The sequence below is a fragment of the Ictidomys tridecemlineatus genome, chromosome 2, assembly GCF_052094955.1.
Source record: "Ictidomys tridecemlineatus isolate mIctTri1 chromosome 2, mIctTri1.hap1, whole genome shotgun sequence".
In the NCBI taxonomy this organism is placed as follows: domain Eukaryota; kingdom Metazoa; phylum Chordata; class Mammalia; order Rodentia; family Sciuridae; genus Ictidomys; species Ictidomys tridecemlineatus.
The window spans coordinates 139,669,667-139,690,499 of record NC_135478.1 but is presented as its reverse complement, the minus strand read 5'-3'; the positions used below and the strand labels follow the sequence as shown (position 1 = coordinate 139,690,499).

Here is a 20,833-nt window from a genome sequence, read left to right as displayed (position 1 = left end):
TTTATTTGCTTAAACGGGTAAACCTCGATGTAAGTGATTTTCCTCCCCTTCATTTCCATTTGTCAAATCAATAATATCTTCCATGCATTGCATCAGGGTGAATGATGAGCAGGCTAGCAAGCAGAGGGAGGAAAAGGACCACACTCTCTGCCTCTGACCAATCCTTCCTTACTGCCAGGGTCTCCAGAATTGGGGATGATGCTGTTCTTTAAAGTTCTCCTTTTGTCCTTCCTCTTCAGCTAGGGCTGATTTGCCATCAGAGTCTAAGTCAAACATTTAAATCTGCAACCATTTATTTAAACTAGGCATTCTATTTGCTAAATAAGTGTCATTACAAGGAGGACAAATTAGGGGGGATGATTAGTAATGGGGATGATCTTAACATTTATAGAATACTTGGTAAGTCCTGGGGATGGAGCTAGGTGCTTGGCATGCATCAACTCGATTAGTACCCCCATCAGAGGACACTATCACCCCATCTTACAGAGAAGAACACTGAGGCTTAGTGAATTGAGCCCCTTGCCTGAGATCACATTCTTAGAAAGCAGAGGGGCAGGGAATGAAATCTCCTCCTGAATGGTCTACTGGAGCAGTGGTTCTCAATTGGGGTGATTTTTACCCTCCAGAGGACACTTGGCAATGTCAGGAGACATTCTTAGGCCTCACAGTTGGGGAAGGGGGGATGGTACTGCAGGCATCTAGGGGGTCGGGGCAGGGATATTGCTAGACAGTACAAAATACATAACAGCCCTTACAACAAAGGATTTATCAACCCCAAATGTCTGAGGCTGGAAACCTCTGCTACAGAAAGAAGGCAGGAGAAGAAAGTGGAAGGAGCTCAAGTTCCTACTTCTACCCCAATGCACCGTAGCATGTGGTGGGCTTGTATCCAGAGTAGCCCCTACCTTTGGGGTGCGAGAGCAGGACTGTGGGAGGTCAGGATGGCAAGGGAAAGGCTGGCATTCTACCCTCTGATTGCTTACCACAGTGGAGGATTTCTTGACAATTTGTCTTGCCTTCTCTAGTGTAAATTTCCATGGCTCCTATAAAAGCAAAGTTAGACAACATTATAACTTGTTTCACCTTTTCTTTCCATGCCTTTCCTAAAGTAAGATTTTTTTGTCCATAAGTTTGCAATAAATAAACTATTACATACGTTATGATAAAATAATTCACAAGAAAGCAAATTTGTGTGATTAAAGACTTTAGTCTGTACCAGAGGCTGTGCTAAATTCTTTGCAAACATTATCTTTCTCAATCTTCACAGAAGCCCTAAGAGAAAGGACCATTTTATAGATGAGGAAATTGAGATGCAGAAAAGCTAAGAAACTGGCTCAGGGTTGGGTGACAGAGTCTGGTAGAGAGGTGATCTGAACCTCTGCTGCCTATAGCTGTGCTACACTGATCTCTCTGGTAACTGGTCCTTGTGTCTAGCAGCCCCACCAGCAGGAGGCTGTGAGCAGCCTGCTCCAGTGTCTTGTGCCTCAGCACTGAAGAATGGCTACTATCACTGCCATCCAGCTCACACTCATCTCCCACTCACCTCCTCCTTTCCTAGTTCAATATCCTCAGTCCTCTTCCAACCATTTCCAGAGCTTCTATCAAGCATACAAATATTGCAAGCACAAACAGTAAGTTCATTATTACCAATAATGTTTGCTATGAAACACTCTAAGGACCACTATGTTTGTGTACTTGCAGGAGGCTGGGAGAAATGTAACCCAGGAGTGGGATGGGGCTGGGGAGGGTTGGCTCCAGCACTGCTTCTCAGAGCTTTTATCCCCCACTCATTGCATACATGCCTGCCCTGCCTGTCCTTTCTTGGCCTGCTCCTGGGACAGTCCTAGGGTAATCCTCTGCTAAATAATTGATAGATACACTGGGAAACTGTTATTTTTAATTATTTTAAAACATTTATTTATTGCTCCCTTTTTGGTTATACATGTCAGTAGAACCCATTGTGACATCATTATACAAGCATGCATTATATCTTATTCTAGTTAAGATCTCAGTCTCATGGATGTACATGATGGTGGGATTCACTGTGATGGTTTCATCTATGTAAATAGGAAAATTATGTCACATTCATTCCACTGTTTTTTCTTTCTCCTTTTTAACCATTATTTGTATCTCCCCCAAATCAGCAGGGAAGCTGGGATTTGGGGGTGGGTGCCATAGTTATCACTACGGGTAAGCTGAGAATGTTGTCCCTGTACATATCAACTCGATTAGCCCTCCCATCAGAGGACACTGTTATCCTCTAGACACAGCTATCTTTCAGCAGCACAGCAGTGTTTCAATGTTCTTAGAAGCATATCCTATACCAGGACATCCTGGCAACCAAGCCCACCTAGAGAATGTCTGGATGTAGACATAGGGCTTTTGGGATAGAGGGTCATCAAGAGAAGTTCTCTTGGGAGATGTTGGCTTGCTAACGGATGTTCAGGACTCAGGTCTTTATTGAAGTCTTGTCTGTTCCTCACTCTTTGAGCTTTCTTTCTCCACTCTGGCGCTCTGGCGCTATGTTGAATGAAAATGTCAGAAGAGGAATGTTAAGATTTGGATATGAGGTTTCCTCCAGAATTTCCTTTGTTAAAGGAGTTCAAGTGATTAGATTATGAGAAGCATAACCTAATCAGCATATTCAAGTTTGAATGGACTAACTGGCTGGTAGCTGTAGGTAGGCGGGGCATGACTGGAAGAAGTAGGTCACTGGAGACGTGCCCTGCCAGGGTTCATCTTCCCAAAGCCCTTTCCCCTTTCTCTCATGCTTCCTGGATGCCATGAATGGAGCTGCACTTCTCCACCATGCCCTTCTGCCGTTATCTTGGCCCCGGAGCACTGGAGTCAGCCCACCATGGACTGAACCTTTGAAAGTGTGAGCCCAAATAAGCTTTTCTTCTTCTAACTTCTTGTCAGGTATTTTTGTCACAACAATGTAAAGAAGATTAAAATAAAGAAAGAAGTGTCCAGTGTAAGATGGAGTTGTTAGAGAATCTTCCAGGAGGAGCATCTAGAAAGAGGGCCTCAGAGTCAGCCTCAGCTCATCCTCCATAGCAGACTCTGAAACCATTTCAAATTATGTTCCTTTTGTTCAAATTATATTCCTTTTGTTCAAGCTCAAAGGACAGCAAACCCTAAGACTCTAAGGTCAAAGGCAGCAGGTTGGCTAATAGAAGAATGTACAGAAATGACTGGAGAATAGAAGATATTCTCTCTGGGGGAGTTGGTTGCCAGGATGCCCTGATACAGGGTGTATTTTTTAGAACATTGAAACACTACTGTGCCAGTTGGTGAGCAGCTGTGTCCCTTGCATTTTGAATGTCCCCTACCTTTTACCTGGCCACCCAATCTCTTCCTAGGACTCCCCAACTCCTCGTGATGGTTCAATTAAGGGGTCAGTATGATGATACCACACACCGGGCACCTCTAGGCTGTGTTCCAACATTGCATCCAGCAACCATTCTGATCTGTTGGCAAGCAGGTATAAAAAAATTTGATGACAATCCTCACTTTTAAAACATGGATGTCTTTTAACAGAAAGCCTGTTTAGGGGATGGCCCCATTCAAAAACAATTACTTTGGCTTTTCCTGGAAGTTCTCCTGTCGTATATAATAAGCCTCTCTGACATGCCCAGTGTAACAGGGACCAGATAAAGAGCTAATTTCTCTTTTTGGCTACTCTTGTTAGCCTTTAGCTCATTTCCCACCTATGGGAACTTGAAGGGTGTTATTCATTTATCTTCATTATGTGTCTCTGCCTCTCTGTCTCAAAATGTTGCCTTGCATTCTGAGGCCCCATTTAAACATCTACAGTGTCCAATATGGTTCCTGATACATATAGTAGGTGCTCAATATATAAGGAAATAAAAAGTGAAAGAAAACACATATGCTATTACCTCATTCAAGGAAAATAGGCCACCAGATTTCATACACACAGGAAAAACAAGAACAGCAACAACAAACTTGCAAAGGAATGTGCCATACGAATTTTGGGTGATATTTTTTTTCCTTTTTGTTCTTTCTTGTATTTTATAAATTTCCAAGAATGAACACCAATACAATAAAAAATAGTTTTGGTCTAAGTGAAAGGAAGACCATTAGAGTAGAGGAGGCAGATCAGGGGGAGGGAGGAGGGAAGGGAAGAGGGTAATATTGGGGATCAAAGTGGAGAAAATTATGCTACATGCATTTATGAATATGTCAAAATAAACCCCACTATTATGTATAACTATCCTGTGCTAAAAAATAAAAAAGAGAAAAAATACTTTTGGTTTAATCCATGTGGCTTTTATTTCTTATTGATAAAGAAAATTATGTGCCCACAGCATAGATATACCAGTGAAGGCCCTGGGGATATGGTGATGAAGGACACAGACACCTCTGTTCTCCTCAAATTTCCAGTCTGCTAGGAGACTGACCTTGAACAAGCACAGAAAATAGAAGTGAGACAAAGCTAACGTCCAAGAGGGAGTCAGTAATATCTTCCTTGTAGAGGATGCCTGGATCCCTTTGAAAGAACCAATTCAATTTTAACCAACTCAATTCTCCAGGGCTCAATGTTCGTTGGGGGATGAAAACCAACCAACCAACCAACCAAACACAAAAACACATCAGGGCAAGAGCCACCCTGGAGGCCTTGACCCATCCTTAGTGCTGGGGTGTGATGGGCTCTGCCTATGGTCTTCCTGATAAGTAGCAGATGGACATGAGCCATTGGAACACAAGGCTAAGGGGATAATTCTGTAAACTGGGTTACAATTCAGACCTCCATACATTTTCTCTTAAAAAAAAAAAATTTTATCCCCAAAGCAATTTACCTAAAGCCACTCCAGCTCTGCTCTGGCTTAAATCAATGGGATATGCCACATCCCCTGACAAACAACCTATTATCTGCCCAGCTATTCTCAGGGCCAAGAAATGCTGGTCTAAAGAATCTGTTGTGTCTATGAAGAGAATACAGGTTACTCTAAAGGGGGATTTCTGTGACCTTTATATAGCCCAAAGACTCCATGGCTCAGGAGGACAGGATGATTAAAAGCAAAGCCCATGTGAAATGTGTAAGAACAAGTTGCAATTAGAACCAGAAAGCCTGGGCCAGAGCAAACTAGAGTGCCTTTCAATCTTTAGCATGTCATGATAATAGTGAAATTCTGCCTCTGGCCCACGGGTCTTGCTAGGGTAACTGTGGGGAAGACCATGTGCAGTAGGGACTTAAAGATCTGATGCAATTTTACTGTCAGTCAAGAGTGGGGAGGTGTTACCTGGCAGGACTCTCTAGAAACTTCCCTGACTCTCCTCAATAAAACCAGGGAACAAAGGGGAGCCAGTCGATCTCTCAGAGACAGCCCACACTCTCCCTTGAGGGTGTTTTTCTTTCTTTTCGAGTAAACTCTGTTATATTTCTATAATACTTCATGTCTTGCCTGAAATTTTCTCCTGAAAGAACACAAAAACTGAGATATGGAACGTGACCCCTGAATTACCCTGGTAACGTTCCTAGGAGGCTGATGGCAGGTTGGTACATGTGGGGTAGGTGTTGGGGAGCAGAGGTTGGGGCTGTAGGGAAACACACCCTTCTGTGTGAAGGACGGGAGTCAAAGCATCCAGGATCAGGAACAGCATCATGGGCCCAGATGGGGATCCCAGCTCACCCATGTACTGAATACCCACTTACAAATTCCAATTACAATGACCAGAAGGAATGTCTAGATTTCTGCTGAAAATTGGACAAGGGCAGGAGGACCAACTAGAAAATTTAAAACATTTCTGCAAGAGGCAGTTTGGGTAACACCAAAGTGAAGCAAAGAGGGAGTGGCTAGGTTTTCAACACATTCACGGGGGTTAAGTGTGTCACCATTAGTGGGCCCAAGGAGGTCTCTGCAGAGGCAGAGGAGACCACTATTGAGATCTTCCAGGCTTTTGACATGTTGCAGAAGAAAAGAATTTAAGGGCACACCAGGTGTTCACTTTATTAGAAAGTAAAAGGTGAAGATGCACATGCTCAGAGCAGAATGCGAGTTATCTCCAGCGGGAGAAAGAGTGCTTTGGGGGTCTCAGGTTCCTCTTTTAAAGGAAACTTTGTAAGGGGTGGGCATGCAAGGGTATGTGGGGATGGCATCAGCCTGGTGATCACAAGACGATTTACAGTGACCTGGGCACCCTCAGTATTTTTGGTCAATATTGTCTCTTCTATCAGATCAAAAGATAATGGTGGGAATGTACTCCATGTTATAGATTTCTTAAACTATCACATCTCCCTGTGGTGTATCTATTCTAAAAATATATATGTTAGCACATTGCATAGGCTAATTAGCAGTGCACAGGGCGATTTTTCTAACTGAGTAAATTTACAGTAAAATTTAAGATTTATAGATTTCTTAAGGATCTGGGAACTACAGACCTGGGAGAAAAATTGGCCTGGGGAGAAAAGATGAAGAACTTTAGCAGAATGCTTTCAGATTAGTGCTTTTTCTTCTTCTTTTTTTTTCCTTGTCCTACCCATCTTTTATTTCTTTTCTATCCCACTTCAGGTGAAGGGTCCTGTTAGCATTCCTAAGCCTGGAGATGCACACACAGAGGGGTAGGGGGTACATGTGGTACATCATGAGATGTGGAGGAGCTCTCAGATCTAGAGTCTGCTGCAGCCAGACAACTCTGGCCTCAGCAGAGGCTGTCCTCACCACTGGCCCTCAGCAGAGGCTGTCCCTGGTATTTCTGGATGGCAGTAGTGACGAACATCTCTTGCACTTGTTTCTACATAAGATTGAGAAAGTGGCAGTTGACTTTATCTAACAATGAAGTAAGCAGGGTGTGGAAGCACCAGGAGCTACCCTCGGCCCCACCCCTGCTCATCACTTGAAGCTAGAAAGGGCTCCTGCCTGGCTGACTTGAAGCCGTGGCAGTAGCTTAGAAAAGGGCCCTCAAGAAGCTCATGGCCATGAAGTGCCAGAGGCTGGGTGAGGAAATCAGTGATTTGATTTCAGGTGTAGAATGGCATTAGGCAGGTGTTGGGTGACTACTTACATCATGCTGGGGGCTTGGGAAAGCTTCTTAGAGGCCATGTGGCTTGAGCTGGGCTTTTGCTCACCTCTCATCACCCCAGAAATTGCACATCCTTCCTGTTTTATAGCAGGCTGCACTCAGATGCTGGGCAGCTCGGTTAAGATCATTTTGTGAGTTGGCAAGGTCGGTCAGGAGTGAAGCCTGGAGCTTTCACTCTTCAAAGTCTGTGCGCCTTCCCCCTCTTCTATTGTAATCTCAATGATAACAAAAATGGAAGAATCTCTGGACTTGGAAACTGAAGGGAGATCATGGATTCAGAGGGACCTACCTAGGACCTGCCATTCTGGGAGGCACCCCACTGGACAATTTTCCAGCTGCAACACGGATGTCTTTCTTATATCTTCCATGTCTCTGAAGCTCCTAGGAGCAGGTGCTCAGTGCTGTCATTTTAGGGTCTCAGTGGTACAGTACCCAGGTTGGGGAGGCAAGGACCTGTGGACCTGAATTCACAAGACCATTAAAGAGACTAAATGGAGCCTGGGAAAGGGCTGTGGTTTTCAGACATCCCTCATTCCTTTATGCTGTCAACCTTCCTGCTTCCAAGGCAGCGTGGCAGGTACTACAGTAAGGAGTGTTACCATCCTCATTGATGGGGCAGGGGAACAAGACAAGCACACGTGGAGTACATCACAATGAGGAAGGAACACAGGAAAGAAAGGCTTCACCAGGAAAAAGGGAGAGGCGAGAAGGCCTCAGGAGAAAGCAGCCCTTGTGCTGGGCTTCCAAAGGCAGAAGTGGGTGGAAAGGGCAAGAATATTCTAGGCAGAGGGGACATCATAAGAGTCTGGAGATGCAATATTTGGGCCACAGTGTGATGAATAATCCAGACATTCTGGCTTCACCAAGAGAAGCCTGGACAAGTGGATGATGGTCAGAGAGTGGGAGGTGTGAGGAGTTATGATCAAAATGTGGTCTTTATTTCATAGGTGGCTGTTTTCTACTAAGAGCTTTTGAGCAGGGGTGTGTCGGGTTTAGTGACAAATACAAGTTAAGAAAATTAAAATTGAAGAAAGATCAAAGCACCATTTCCTCCCACAGTTACTAATTCAAAATGCATTATTACCAACATAAAACAGAAAATGTAGATAAAAGCCTACTCATTTTTTCCCCCAGAAGGAAATGGATGTAAAAACTCAAAAACATTTGGAAAAGTTACTTGGTTTGCTTGTCTTAGTGATGAGCACTTTGCAAGAAAAAAAAATGAAAATAATTATTATTTTTCCCTGATAACCTTTAAATATTGGCAACTTGATGTTTGTCTTCATTTAAAAGGTATAAGGACTACTATTTCATGTTACAAAAAAATAAAAAAATATATATTTGTGTAATTCTAATGAGTGGTTGGAGAGAAAGTTTGGAAAGGGATGGTGAGCTGGGAAGAAAACTTTGGTGCCTGGAAGACAGAATGATGTTTCTGACTCAGCTAAAGCAATGATCTGAGGCATAAGCAGGTTTTCCATCAACAATGAGGGACTTGATTCTGGAAACTTCTATTTGATCCTGCCATTTGGTATTGTCAAATCTTTTCAGATGCTCATTACTTTCTTCATTTGATTCTCATGTTTCCTTATTTCATCTTCAAATCCTTTCTGGAGTCTACTTATTTCACATCCTCATGAGTGGATCACTGAGAAAGTATCACACAGATCCACACAGATATATGTCCTCATCCTGGAGGATTATGGTCCAAAGAACCTTGGACGTTAGATTGGATTTCTTCACTCAAGAGCTGGGAACATGACCAAGGGAAGATGGCAGCAGTCTATAAAAGAGAAAGAAGATCATTTGCCCCTTAACAGGACACACTGTAGCATTTAGCCATGGAGGCTAGCTAAAGCACTTTTGTCTAGAAGGATTCCACAGTCCATCCAAACCAGAGACAGACCAAAATCTTCAGGCCAGAGGAGACACTTGCTGACTATGGACTGATGTCATAGGTTATAAGTGTGTCCTACCAAAGCTCAAATGTTGAAGTCCTAATCCTTCAATGCCCTAACATGTAACCTTATTTGGAAATAGGGTCATTGTAGAGATAATTGGTTGAGATGAGGTCATACTGGAGTAGAATGGGCCCTAATCTTCTCTGGGACTGATGTTCTTAAGTAGTAGGACATGTGAAGAGAAAAAGATTTGTGTCCGAGGAAGATGTTGTGAAGACACAGGGAGACGCCACTTAAAAGGAATAGCAAAGATTGCCAGCCACCGCCAGAGCAGAGGAGCAAGGAGCACCTGCCCTCTCAGGGTGTCCTTGATCTTGGATTGCGACCTTCAGAACCAGGAGACAATAAAATTTCCCCAAGATGTGGTGCAGCCTCGGCAGACTATTGTAACTTCTCTCACTCCAAGAGAGATGATGATGGTTCTTGACTCTGACCCAAGAATAATTGGGATGATGATGCAAGAGCAAGGGCTAAGTATGTACTGCTATCAGTATCTTGGGCAAAGGGTGCCCTGGTGGGGCTCATCCTCTGCATTTTACATCAGCCAAAATTGCAGCTTAAGGAAAAGAGAAAAGTCAAATCTAGCAGTTCAAATGTGGACAAAATTTCCATCTTTAGTTGAAACTCTTTAAAGTATTGTATTGATCATTATGCCACAGTCTCCACTGTTAATTGACATTTAAGATAAATTTGGATCACAGAGTATTTGTGGGTTTGAGTCCTGGTTTTGTCTTTTTTATTAGTTGTGGGTCTTGGGGCAAGCTACTTGAGCATTCTGAGCCTAAGTTTTCTTATCTGTGAAATGGGCATGAGCATAGCATTGTGGTGAGATTTGAACAAGACACTCCTAGACATGAACAAGACATGCATATAGTGAGCATTGAATTAGTATCCATGATAATTGGTGTTTTTATTTTTGGTTGTTATGTTACCAATAGACAACTGTTAAAATTACAATAATTACAACATCAACCTACATAAATGCAAGCAAGCTATTTTTCAATGATATTGAAAACTTCCCTGAGAAGAAAGTTTTATTTTCTACACATCAAAGATTAGAAATCCAAGGCTTGGAGAGACTACAAAATTTAACCAAGGCACGTCTGCAAGCAGAACCAAGATTGATACTCAGGTTATTAGACCCCAGCACATTTCCCACCATTGCCACACTACAAGAATAAAGTAGGCTTGACATTTTAACCTAAGCAAGAAAGTATGACCGATGAGGTTTCACAGGAGAATGGAGAATGTAGCTTCCAGGGAGTAAAAATGGTTTAACGCAAAAGGTCAGATAGGGAGACATGTAGTCCTGATGTCAAGAAGCCACTCACTGAGTGGAGAGTCACGTGCCCTGGGCATAGGCGTGGTTGTAAGCACAGGATTGGTAATGAAAGGAGAAAGGCATGTCTTTTCCAATGGTCATTTCTTTGCACAACATTCGTTCATTCACAAGTTCTTATTAAGCATCTTTTCAGTGTTGCTTGATGTACTCTTTGTTAGGGGCATAGCAGTGAATGAGACTTCAAGGATTTTTTCAATCAGGAGAGAGAAATCAACAGTAAACTAATTAGAAAATAGTGTGGAAAGTGTTGAGTAGTAGTTACTATTACCCCTCTTTTATAGATGAAGTAAGCTGAGACTCAGAGTGAATAATACCTTGCCTAAAGTCACAGAACCAGTGAGCAACACAGTCTAGATTCAATTCAGGCTCATTTGGAACTTGATCCAGGCTTTTAACTGTGGTCTGGGAGATGTTAAGGAGTGTGCTAAAAAAGAAAACTTTTTTTTTTAAGTTAAAAATGTGTGGGAAATCTGAGCACTGAATCCTGCTCTGGGAGAGCCACAATACACATGATTGTATTAAAGCCTTTTGGCCACTATTAGATTGAAACCCGAAGGTTTCAGCCAAAGTCCATTAAGCTCTATTGACTGATGGGGGAGCATGTAAGGAATACAGTACATCATGTACAGGAGTTCTTAGGGACTCATTATTATGTCCCTTGACATTTTAAGAGTATTGGTGAAGTGGACAAGACTCACTCATTTATTGGCCCTTGGGTTCTCTGTTGTTGAAGAATTGAATTCTGGTACAGTTAGGAGTGGAGGAAGAAAAAAAAATAGTGTTTTTAGGCATGGGTTTCTACAGTGAACAACTTTCAGTGATCAAGTTCTCTACGATCAATTATAGCAGCCGTAGATTTGAAAAGTACAGAAAGTGCCTTCTGTTCACTTCACGCTTTTGACAGCAGTGACAGATTTCCACAAAGGAGAAAGCCCCTGGGAATTGAAATGATGATTTCAGATGGGTAGGTTTTCTTTTTTTTTTTTTTTCTTTCTTTCATTTTTTTTTAACTCATCAAAGAGCATGTATGAATCAGGGTGGGGACGATCACTCATTTATTCTGGATCTTTATGAGGATAGGTGGATCCTTACCTTCAAATGAAGTGATACAAGCTGATTTTAGAAGTGGTGCAAGATTTGGAAAATTCTATCTCTGAGTGCTTTACTGTCCCATAGGGGACAGTAAGCAATTAACCACATAAGACAGTGCAAAGGGATTCATTGTTCATGTCCTCTACAAATTTGAATATTTAATCCCTAGTCCCAGTGTGATGTCATTTGGAGGTGGGACCTTTGGGAAGTGTTTAAGTCACATGGGTGGAGCTCTCCTGTTGGGATTTGTGCTCCTATAAGAAGCCTGATGGCTAGCCATCTCCACTTTATGTGAGGACACTGTGAGAAGTGGGCAGTCTGCAACCAAGAAGGGCACCCTCACCAGTCCTCGACAATGCTGACAAGGGCACCCTCACCAGTCCTTGACAATGCCGACACTTTGAACTTGTACTTCCAGCCTCCAGAACTATGAGAAATAAATTTACAAGGCACCCAGTGTCTGATACTCTGTTACAGCTGTCCAAACTGACTAAGTCAGGCAGATCGGAAAAGCCAACAGAAAAGTGCTTTGAGATGATTTCTATTTAAGTAGAAAGACAAAGGCTAGAAGGTCCACTGCTTTTGAGTTTCTATCAAACATTGTCCTGTCTGGCCTTTGGGTGGAATTTGAGGGCCTATTTCTTTTTTAGGTTCTTAATTAATTTTTTATTTATATATGACATCAGGATGCATTACAATTCTCATTACACGAATAGAGCACAATTTTTCATATCTCTGGTTGTATACAAAGTATATTTATACTAATTTGTGTCTTCATACATGTACTTTTGATAATAATGTCCATCACATTCCAGCATCATTTCTAACCCCCTGCCCTCTCCTTCCCCTCCACCCCTCTGCCCTATCTAGAGTTTGTCTATTTCTCTCATACTCCCCCTCCCTAGCCCACTATGAATCAGTGTCCTTATATCAGTGAAAACATTCTGCATTTGGGTTTTTGGGGATTGGCTAACTTCACTTAGCATCATCTTCTCTAACTCCACTCATTTACCTGCAAATGCCATGATTTTATTCTCTTTTATTGCTGAGTAATATTCCAATGTGTGCATATGCCACATTTTTTTATCCAAATTCATCTATTGAAGGGCATCTAGGTTGGTTCCACAGTTTAGCTACTGTGAATTGTGCTGCTATTTCTGTGTTCCACTGTATCTTACAGTGATTCTTTTCCAATACCTAGGATTTAACCATATCAAAGCCCAATTTGGTTTTCATGTTCTAACACTTTCCAGCTCTGATGGCCATTTCTGACTAATAAGTCAAAGGAAGAAAATGAAGTCAAGTTTATGCCATTTTCTTCTTTGGGAATGAAAAAAATATAAAAAAGTAAAAGGAATAAAAAAGCCACTCCTTTTAAATGCATTCCCTTTTATTGTTGAATCTCTCTTCTTCACACATATTTTATCATTAGCTGCATTTTCTTCTTTCCTTTTTATAGGCTGATTCTGCATTGTATAGCTATTAATATCACCAGTACATTTAATCATGTTATGCAATATTCTTTTTTACCAGACAACACCTTTTTAAAAATTATTATTCTAAATAGCACCATAAAGACCCTACTCCTTTTAATTTTTTTTTCAGAACAATTTTTTTTTTTGGTAATGGGGATTAAACCCCAGGGGTGCTCAACCACTGAGCCACAGCCCCAACCCTTTTAATTTTTTTATATTGAGACAGGTCTTGCTAGGTTGCTTAGGGCTTCTCTAACCTGCTGAAACTGGCTTGAACTTCCCATTTCCTGCCTCAGTGTCCAGAGTGGCTGGGATTATAGGCATGTGCCACTGGGCCTGCCCATGCTCCTTTTTCTGCCATTAATATTCACTGATTTTACCACCACCACCATATCATTTTGCCATGGAAATTTTATACATCAAGTGACCAATATGGCAACCAATTTTTCTAAACTTTATCCTAACTCTACAAAGTATGGAGTAACGATTTTTTATTCATATTTTGCCAGAAAAATATTTTTTATTTGGTATTCACAATATATTTCTTTAAACATTTTATTTTTGATTGTCAAAATAAGTATAAATTCATATACAGTTATAAGAAATGGCATAGAGAATTCCCCATGTGTCCTTTATCTTGTTTACCTCAATAGTAACATCTTATACAACTGTAGTACAATATCACAAATAGGATATGAGCAAATATTACAGTCAAAATATCAAACAAAGGAGTAACAATTCTAGACCCCACTTTATAGATAAGAAGCCAAGACACTGGGCTCTTAAGAGAACTTTCAAAGCCTCATAACTGCTTCCTTTATTCCACTTGACTCCCTCTTCCTTAAAATCTGGCCTCACAAATAATCTCTCCAGTACTGGACTTCGTGGTGCCGTCCTACAAATAAAATGTTGTTCTGTTCTTTAAACAGATGATTTCTGGCAAATAATTGAGTTAGTCAGATAGTGGGTATGTTTCAGTTATGAGGTTGTTGTAAGGTCAATTGTTTTGTAACATGGTATTTTAATTTTTTTACCATTTTTCTCTTTGCTTTCAGGTTGTTAGATAAATCTTGCCCAATGTTATAGTAAAGAAATTTATTTGTATTAGTTAATTTGTATTAATTGCTATAACAAATGACTACCATCTTTGTGGCTTAAGACAATAAACATTTATACTTTTGCAGTTGTGGAGGTTAGAAATCTAGGGCTAAAACTAAGGTGTTGGCTGGATGGGGTCCTTCTGTTAAGGTTCCAAGGAAGAATCTTTCCTTCATCTCTTCTAGATTTTAGCGATTGTGCATATTTCCTGGCTGATGGCCTGGTCCCTTGGACCTCTGCCTCTATTGTCACATTTTCTTCTCTCACTCTTATCGTAATATACGCCTCTTATAAAGACCCTTGTGATTACATGCAACTCACATAGTTAGCCCAAGATAATGTCTCCATCTAAAGATATTAAATTAAATCACACCCCGAAATTTCCTTTTGCCACATAAAGTAACATACAGGCTTGAGTATTAGGATATGGACTTCTTTGTGTGTGGGCAGGTGAGGGCACTGTTTTTATTTCTCTCTACCATGTATTCCTTCATCAAATAATTATTGCGCTATTAATATATGCAGTGAACTGTGCTGGACTTTGGAGAAGTGCAGAGAACAGCACTGAGTTTGAGGAATAAAACAGCCAGACTATCTGTGCTCTCATGGAATTTACATCCTAATGAAAGGCCCAGACATTAAATACTAATTTTGTGATTTTTTACATGCAATTATAACAAGTGCTAGAATGGAGGAGTGACAAGAACAGAGAATACTGGAGAGTCTGGTATAAATTGGGGCATCAGGGAAACATGGAGGAGATGACTTCTAAGCTCAGCTCTGAGGTAGATTATTAATTAGGTGAAGAGGAGGGTCAAGAGTGAATGTCGGGAGACCAGTGATTAAAACATTAAAGTTCAAAGGATCTTCTAGAACTGTTCAAATTCATTAAGGTCATTAGCTTTTCTTGAACTAAGGGAAATATTAAGTACATTCTCAAGAGAGAGATGTCATTTCCTGAACTTCTCAAAAGCAGGCAAAAAACATTTTTGTATCTTGAACATCATATATACATCTTCCTTGGAACAAATTGTTTTCTTCTACTAATAGAAGTTAAGGGTAACTTAAGATTTGCATTATTATTGCTGTCCTTTGAAGAGTCTTGCCATCTCCATGAGTTTAATGAGCCCCAAATAAGTATTTTGCCAATCTAAGTATATACCAAGAGTCTTAGTAGATAAGAAAGTCTAAGTATGGAGCCTACATCCTGGGAATAAGTTTTTACCCCTCACACGTCAGATAGAGCTCTAATCTCTAGGGTATATAAAGAACTCAAGTCCTTGGCCCATTTATTGATTGGGTTATTTGTTTTCTTATTGTTTAATTTTTTTGAGTTCTTTGTATACTCTGGATATTAGGGCTCTATCTGAAGTGTGAGGAGCAAAAATTTGTTCCCAGGATGTAGGCTCCCTGTTTACCTCTCTTATTGTTTCTCTTGCTGAGAAAAAACTTTTTAGTTTGAGTGAGTCCCATTTGTTGATTCTTGTTTTTAACTCTTGTGCTATGGGTGTCCTATTAACGAATTTGGAGCCCGACCCCACAGTATGTACATTGGAGTCAACTTTTTCTTCTATCAGACGCAGAGTCTCTGTTCTGATATCTAGCTCCTTGATCCATTTTGAGTTAACTTTTGTGCATGGTGAGAGAAAGGGATTCATATTCATTTTGTTGCATATGGATTTCCAGTTTTCCCAGCACCATTTGTGGAGGATGCTATCCTTCCTCCATTGCATGCTTTTAGCTGCTTTATAAGATAGTTGTAATTTTGTGGATTGGTCTCTGTGTCCTCTATTCTGTAGCATTGGTCCACCCGCCTGTTTTGGTACCAGTACTATGCTGTTTTTGTTACTATTGCTCTGTAGTACAGTTTGAAGTCTGGTATCGCTATATCGCCTGATTCACTCTTCCTGCTTAGAATTGCTTTTGCTATTCTGGGTCTTTTATTTTTCCATATGAATTTCATGATTGCTTTATCTATTTCTACAAGAAATGCCATTGGGATTTTGATTGGCATTGCATTAAACCTATAGAGAAGTTTTGGTAATATCGACATCTTGAACAGACACTTCTCAGAGGAAGACATACAAACAATTAACAAGTACATGAAAAAATGCTCACCATCTCTAGCAGTCAGAGAAATGCAAATCGAAACCACCCTAAGATTCCATCTCACTCCAGTAAGATTGGCAGCCATTATGAAGTCAAACAACAACAAGTGCTGGCGAGCATGTGGGGAAAAGTGTATGCTTGTACATTGCTGGTGAGACTGCAAATTGGTGCGGCCAATTTGGAAAGCAGTATGGAGATTCCTTGGAAAGCTGGGAATGGAACCACCATTTGATCCAGCTATTCCCCTTCTTGGACTATTCCTTAAAGACCTTAAAAGAGTGTACTATAGGGATACTGCTACATCAATGTTCATAGCAGCACAATTCACAATAGCTAGATTGTGGAACCAATCTAGATGCCCTTCAATAGATGAATGAATAAAAAAAATGTGGCATTTATACACAATGGAGTTATTACTCAGCACTAAAAAATGATAAAATCATGGCATTTTCAGGGAAATGGATGGCATTAGAGCACATTATGCTAAGTGAAGCTAGCCAATCCCTAAAAAACAAATGCCAAATGTCTTCTTTGATATAAGAACAACTAAGAACAGAGCAGGGAGGAAGAGCATGAGAAGAAGATTAACATTAAACAGGGACGAGAGCCGGGAGGGAAAGGGAGAAAGAAGGGAAATTGCATGGAAATGGAAGAAGACCCTCATTGTACAAAATTACATATAAGAGGATGTGAAGGGAAAGGGGAAAAAAAACAAGGGACAGAAATGAATTACAGTAGATGGGGTAGAGAGAGAAGATGGGAGGGGAGGGGAGGGGAGGGGGGATAGTAGAGGATAGGAAAGGCAGCAGAATACAACAGACACTAGTATGGCAGTATGTAAAAACGTGAATGTGTAACTGATGTGATTCTGCAATCTGTATATGGGGTAAAAATGGGAGTTCATAATCCACTTGAATCAAATGTATGAAATATTATATGTCAAGAGCTATGTAATGTTTTGAACAACTAATAATAAAAAAAATAAAAAATAATTTAAAAAAAGACAAAAAAAATGAAATATTTAAAAAAAAGAACTCAAAAAGCTAAGCACCAAAAAACCAAATAACCCAATCAACAAATGGGCCAAGGACCTGAACAGACACTTCTCAGGAAAGGATATACAATCAATCAACAAATACACAAAAAAAAGGCTCATCATCTCTAGCAATCAGAGAAATACAAATTAAAACTACGCTACGATATCATCTCACTTCAGTAAGAATGGCAGCCATTATGAAGTCAAACAACAAGTCCTGGCGAGGATGTGGGGAAAAAGTACACTCATACATTGCTGGTGGGACTGCAAATTGGTGCAGTCAATTTGGAAAGAAGTATGGAGATTCCTTGGAAAGCTGGGAATGGAACCACCATTTGACCCAGCTATCCCTCTTCTCGGTCTATATCCAAAGGACCTAAAAACAGTATACTAAGGGACATCAATGTTTATAGCAGCACAATTCACAATAGCTAGACTGTGGAGCCAACCTAGATGCCCTTCAATGGGTGAATGGATAAAAAAAATGTGGCATATATACACAATGGAATAATACTCAGCACTAAAAAAATAACAAGATCCTGGCATCTGCAGGGAAATGGATGGCATTAGAGCAGATTATGCTAAGTGAAGTTAGCCAATCCCCCAAAAACAAATGCCAAATGTCTTCTCTGATATAAGGGGGGTGACTCAAAATTGAGTAGGGAGGAAGAGCATGGGAAGAAGATTACCTCTAGATAGGGAAGAGAGGTGGGAGGGAAAGGGAGGGAGAAGGGGAATTGTATGGAAGGCGGAAGGAAACCCTCATCGTTATACAAAATACATGTATGAGGATGTGAGAAAAAAAAAAGAATAGTGTTACCTTAGATTAGGTAGAGAGAAGTGATGGGAGGGGAGAGGAGGGGAGGGGATGGGGGGATAGGAAAGATAGTAGAATGAAACAGACATTATTATTACAGTGGATATATATGTGACTGCATGACCAAAATGATTCTGCAACCTGTACACTCAGAAAAATGAGAAATGATATTTCATCTGATTTAAATGTATGATATGTCAAGATCATGTGTAACTAATTAAAACAAAAAAAATTTTTAAAGTCTAAGTAGATACTCCAAAATTACAAATATGAATTTTAACAAAAAACAAGTACAGATTAGGTTCTCTACAAGATCATTTCAAATGCTTGGGAAAAAGAACAAAGAGTAGACCTAAGTCCAAAGTGTTTTAATGCTGTCTTCAGTTCTGCTAGCATTTTAAATGTTCAAATATTCAGGGACTAACTTAATACAGTGGTCTCTGGTATTTAAAGCTTCTCTGTTTCTGTGATAATTTATTGTCTGAAGACCATCAAAGAGTCTTGTGGAGGCCAAATACATAAGAGGTAGAAGAAATCTAGTTTTCATTTTCACTTTTTTAATTGCAAGAAAAGGTGAGCATTTACCCCTAAATTTTTGGTCTTTTAATCTTCCTTTATTATAAACCAATTGAGTTTGTGGTATTTGCTCATTTTTTCCCATTTCCAACATTGAGAACTCTTTAAATCATAGAGAAAATAATTCCTCATGTGGCATCTTACAAGAACTTTTTCCTAGTTTGTCATTTGACTTTTGGCTTTGCGGGCAGAGCAGGTTTTTACCAGTCAGATGTATTAATATTTACCTTTGAGATATTTGGATCACAAATTATAAAATTGCTCAGGTTTTTCTTTGTCTATGATTGTGTTCTTTCTGATTCGATCTTTAACTAATTTTGACATAAAGAATAAACATCTAGCTTAGAAATTTCCCCCAAATGTTTAGCCTTTAGTCCTTTGTATTTGAATAATCCAGTGTTTAATCACTGATTGGAAATGCTATTTTAATACAAAACAATAATCTCAAACACATTAGGATTTATTTCTTGACACCATATTCTGTCTCATTTTAAGCTGATTTTCTACATCTAAATGGCTACATTCCTCTGTCATTTGTTTAATTGTTCATGATTTCCTCAGATGCTTAAAGAGGAACTTTAACAAAAACATTGTCAATTAAACAGCTCCACAACCAACAGATTGCTTGAATTTTTTTTCCTCATCTGTAAAATTAGGATAATGGAATAACCTTACAATTGCGGGGGAGGATTTTAGATGATATATGTACGCCAAGTACTTAGTTCCATTTCATGATGGTTGTCACTGCCTTTTACGTTCCAGACCCTAATGTGTCTCTATCAAACCATAACAGCTTAGTAAATGTATATTACAAGAATAAAAGAATGACTGTTTTTGTCTAAAATGCCTGTCAGTTTCATTCAAGACCCTTTTGATTAGTACCATTTCTGGTCATCTTTCAGGCACAGCCATGGGTTTAATTAACTGGGGCAATTTGGAAAACTTTATTAACTCTTCTAGAATATTAATGTTTCAAATAATGTTCCAAGGCTGTATGTTATTCTTTCTCAGATATATGGTCTCTTTGGAAACAACGTTTGCTTTTCCAATGGCTTATAAAATCGTACTTGAAATCAGCCCATCATTCAAGAAGGAAATTTTCTTAGCTCAAAGCTCTGGTGACCACACAAATGGCTTCTTTCTTATTTAATAATTTGTATTCTTCAAAGCCTAGAGGTCTGAGGAAACATTACTCACACACTCACCCTAGTTAAGGTGGACGACAGGGGTGGGGCACACACAAGCTGGGGAGGTTGACCAGACAATCAGATGGGGGCAGAAAAACAATTTTTCTGTCCAATTTGGGTTCTGGGCTACTATTTTGCTAAAATTGTGCATAACAGAAATCATGGAGGCTCCAAAGTAATAGATGATGATGACAGAGGAAGTAATTTCCTTTCTTTGATGTAGACATTCTGCTAAGCGGAGGCCACTTATTCATTTTGATTTTTTTGTGTGTGTGCCTGTCACAACAAAGGCAAGTCATAATTACAGGGCTGAGAGGACAAAAGCAGATTTCAGAGATTTGAATCCTAGAAAAGAGATATGGGTTAAAGAAATTTATTCCAGCACTCATACCCTGCCACACACACAGACACACATACACAGAGAGAGAGAGAGAGAGAGAGAGAGAGAGAGAGAGAGAGAGAGAGAGAGAGATGTGTGGGGTGGGGTGGGGTGTGATGAAACCTGGGACATGAGAATATTTTTATTAAGAAGAACAATAGCTGGTTACTAGAGAACATTGGTTTTAAATAGAAAAGCCTATTAGACTTCAATCCTAAACCCCAATCCTCTTGCCAATTCCATATTACTTTTCATCCATTGATTCATTTCTTTAATGATCATTTATTGAATACCTACTGGATCCCAGGAACTAGGAGGACTCTGAGAATATGCCTCCAGAAAGTTCCCATTCAAGTGCAGGGCTCCTACTGCACCCGGAGCTGTTTCAACAGGGGACGTAACTAGCAGATATATTTCTGGGGAATGGCTACGTCCTTGATCAGAAAGGAGGATTGAAAAGGACAGAATGGATGCTGACGATAAGATGATTTTTTCGGAAAGATAAGCAGAGAAGGTCTACGTCTAGATAGATAGACCAAAACATTTTCAGGCCCAGTTTGAGTCTTTGAAAAAGATGAAGAAGAGGATGTGCTAGGAGTATAGACAGGTGTCATGCAGCTTTTTATTGCTGTGAACAGAATACTTGACAAGAACCGCTTAGAGGAGGAAAGGTTGATTTTAGGCTTAGAGTTTCAGAGGTTCAGTCCTTGGTCAGCT

At 40.1% G+C, this 20,833-nt stretch overlaps 1 protein-coding gene across 1 annotated transcript in view; it reads right to left on the bottom strand.

Annotated features, from left to right (window-relative positions):
* Positions 1-20,833, bottom strand: part of Aoah (acyloxyacyl hydrolase) — a 202,798-nt gene that overhangs the window by 110,922 nt on the left and 71,043 nt on the right. Inside the window, exon 5 of the mRNA XM_005319198.5 lies at positions 984-1,043. Coding sequence (XP_005319255.2) covers positions 984-1,043 — 60 coding nt within the window. The remainder of the gene's footprint in view (positions 1-983; positions 1,044-20,833) is intronic.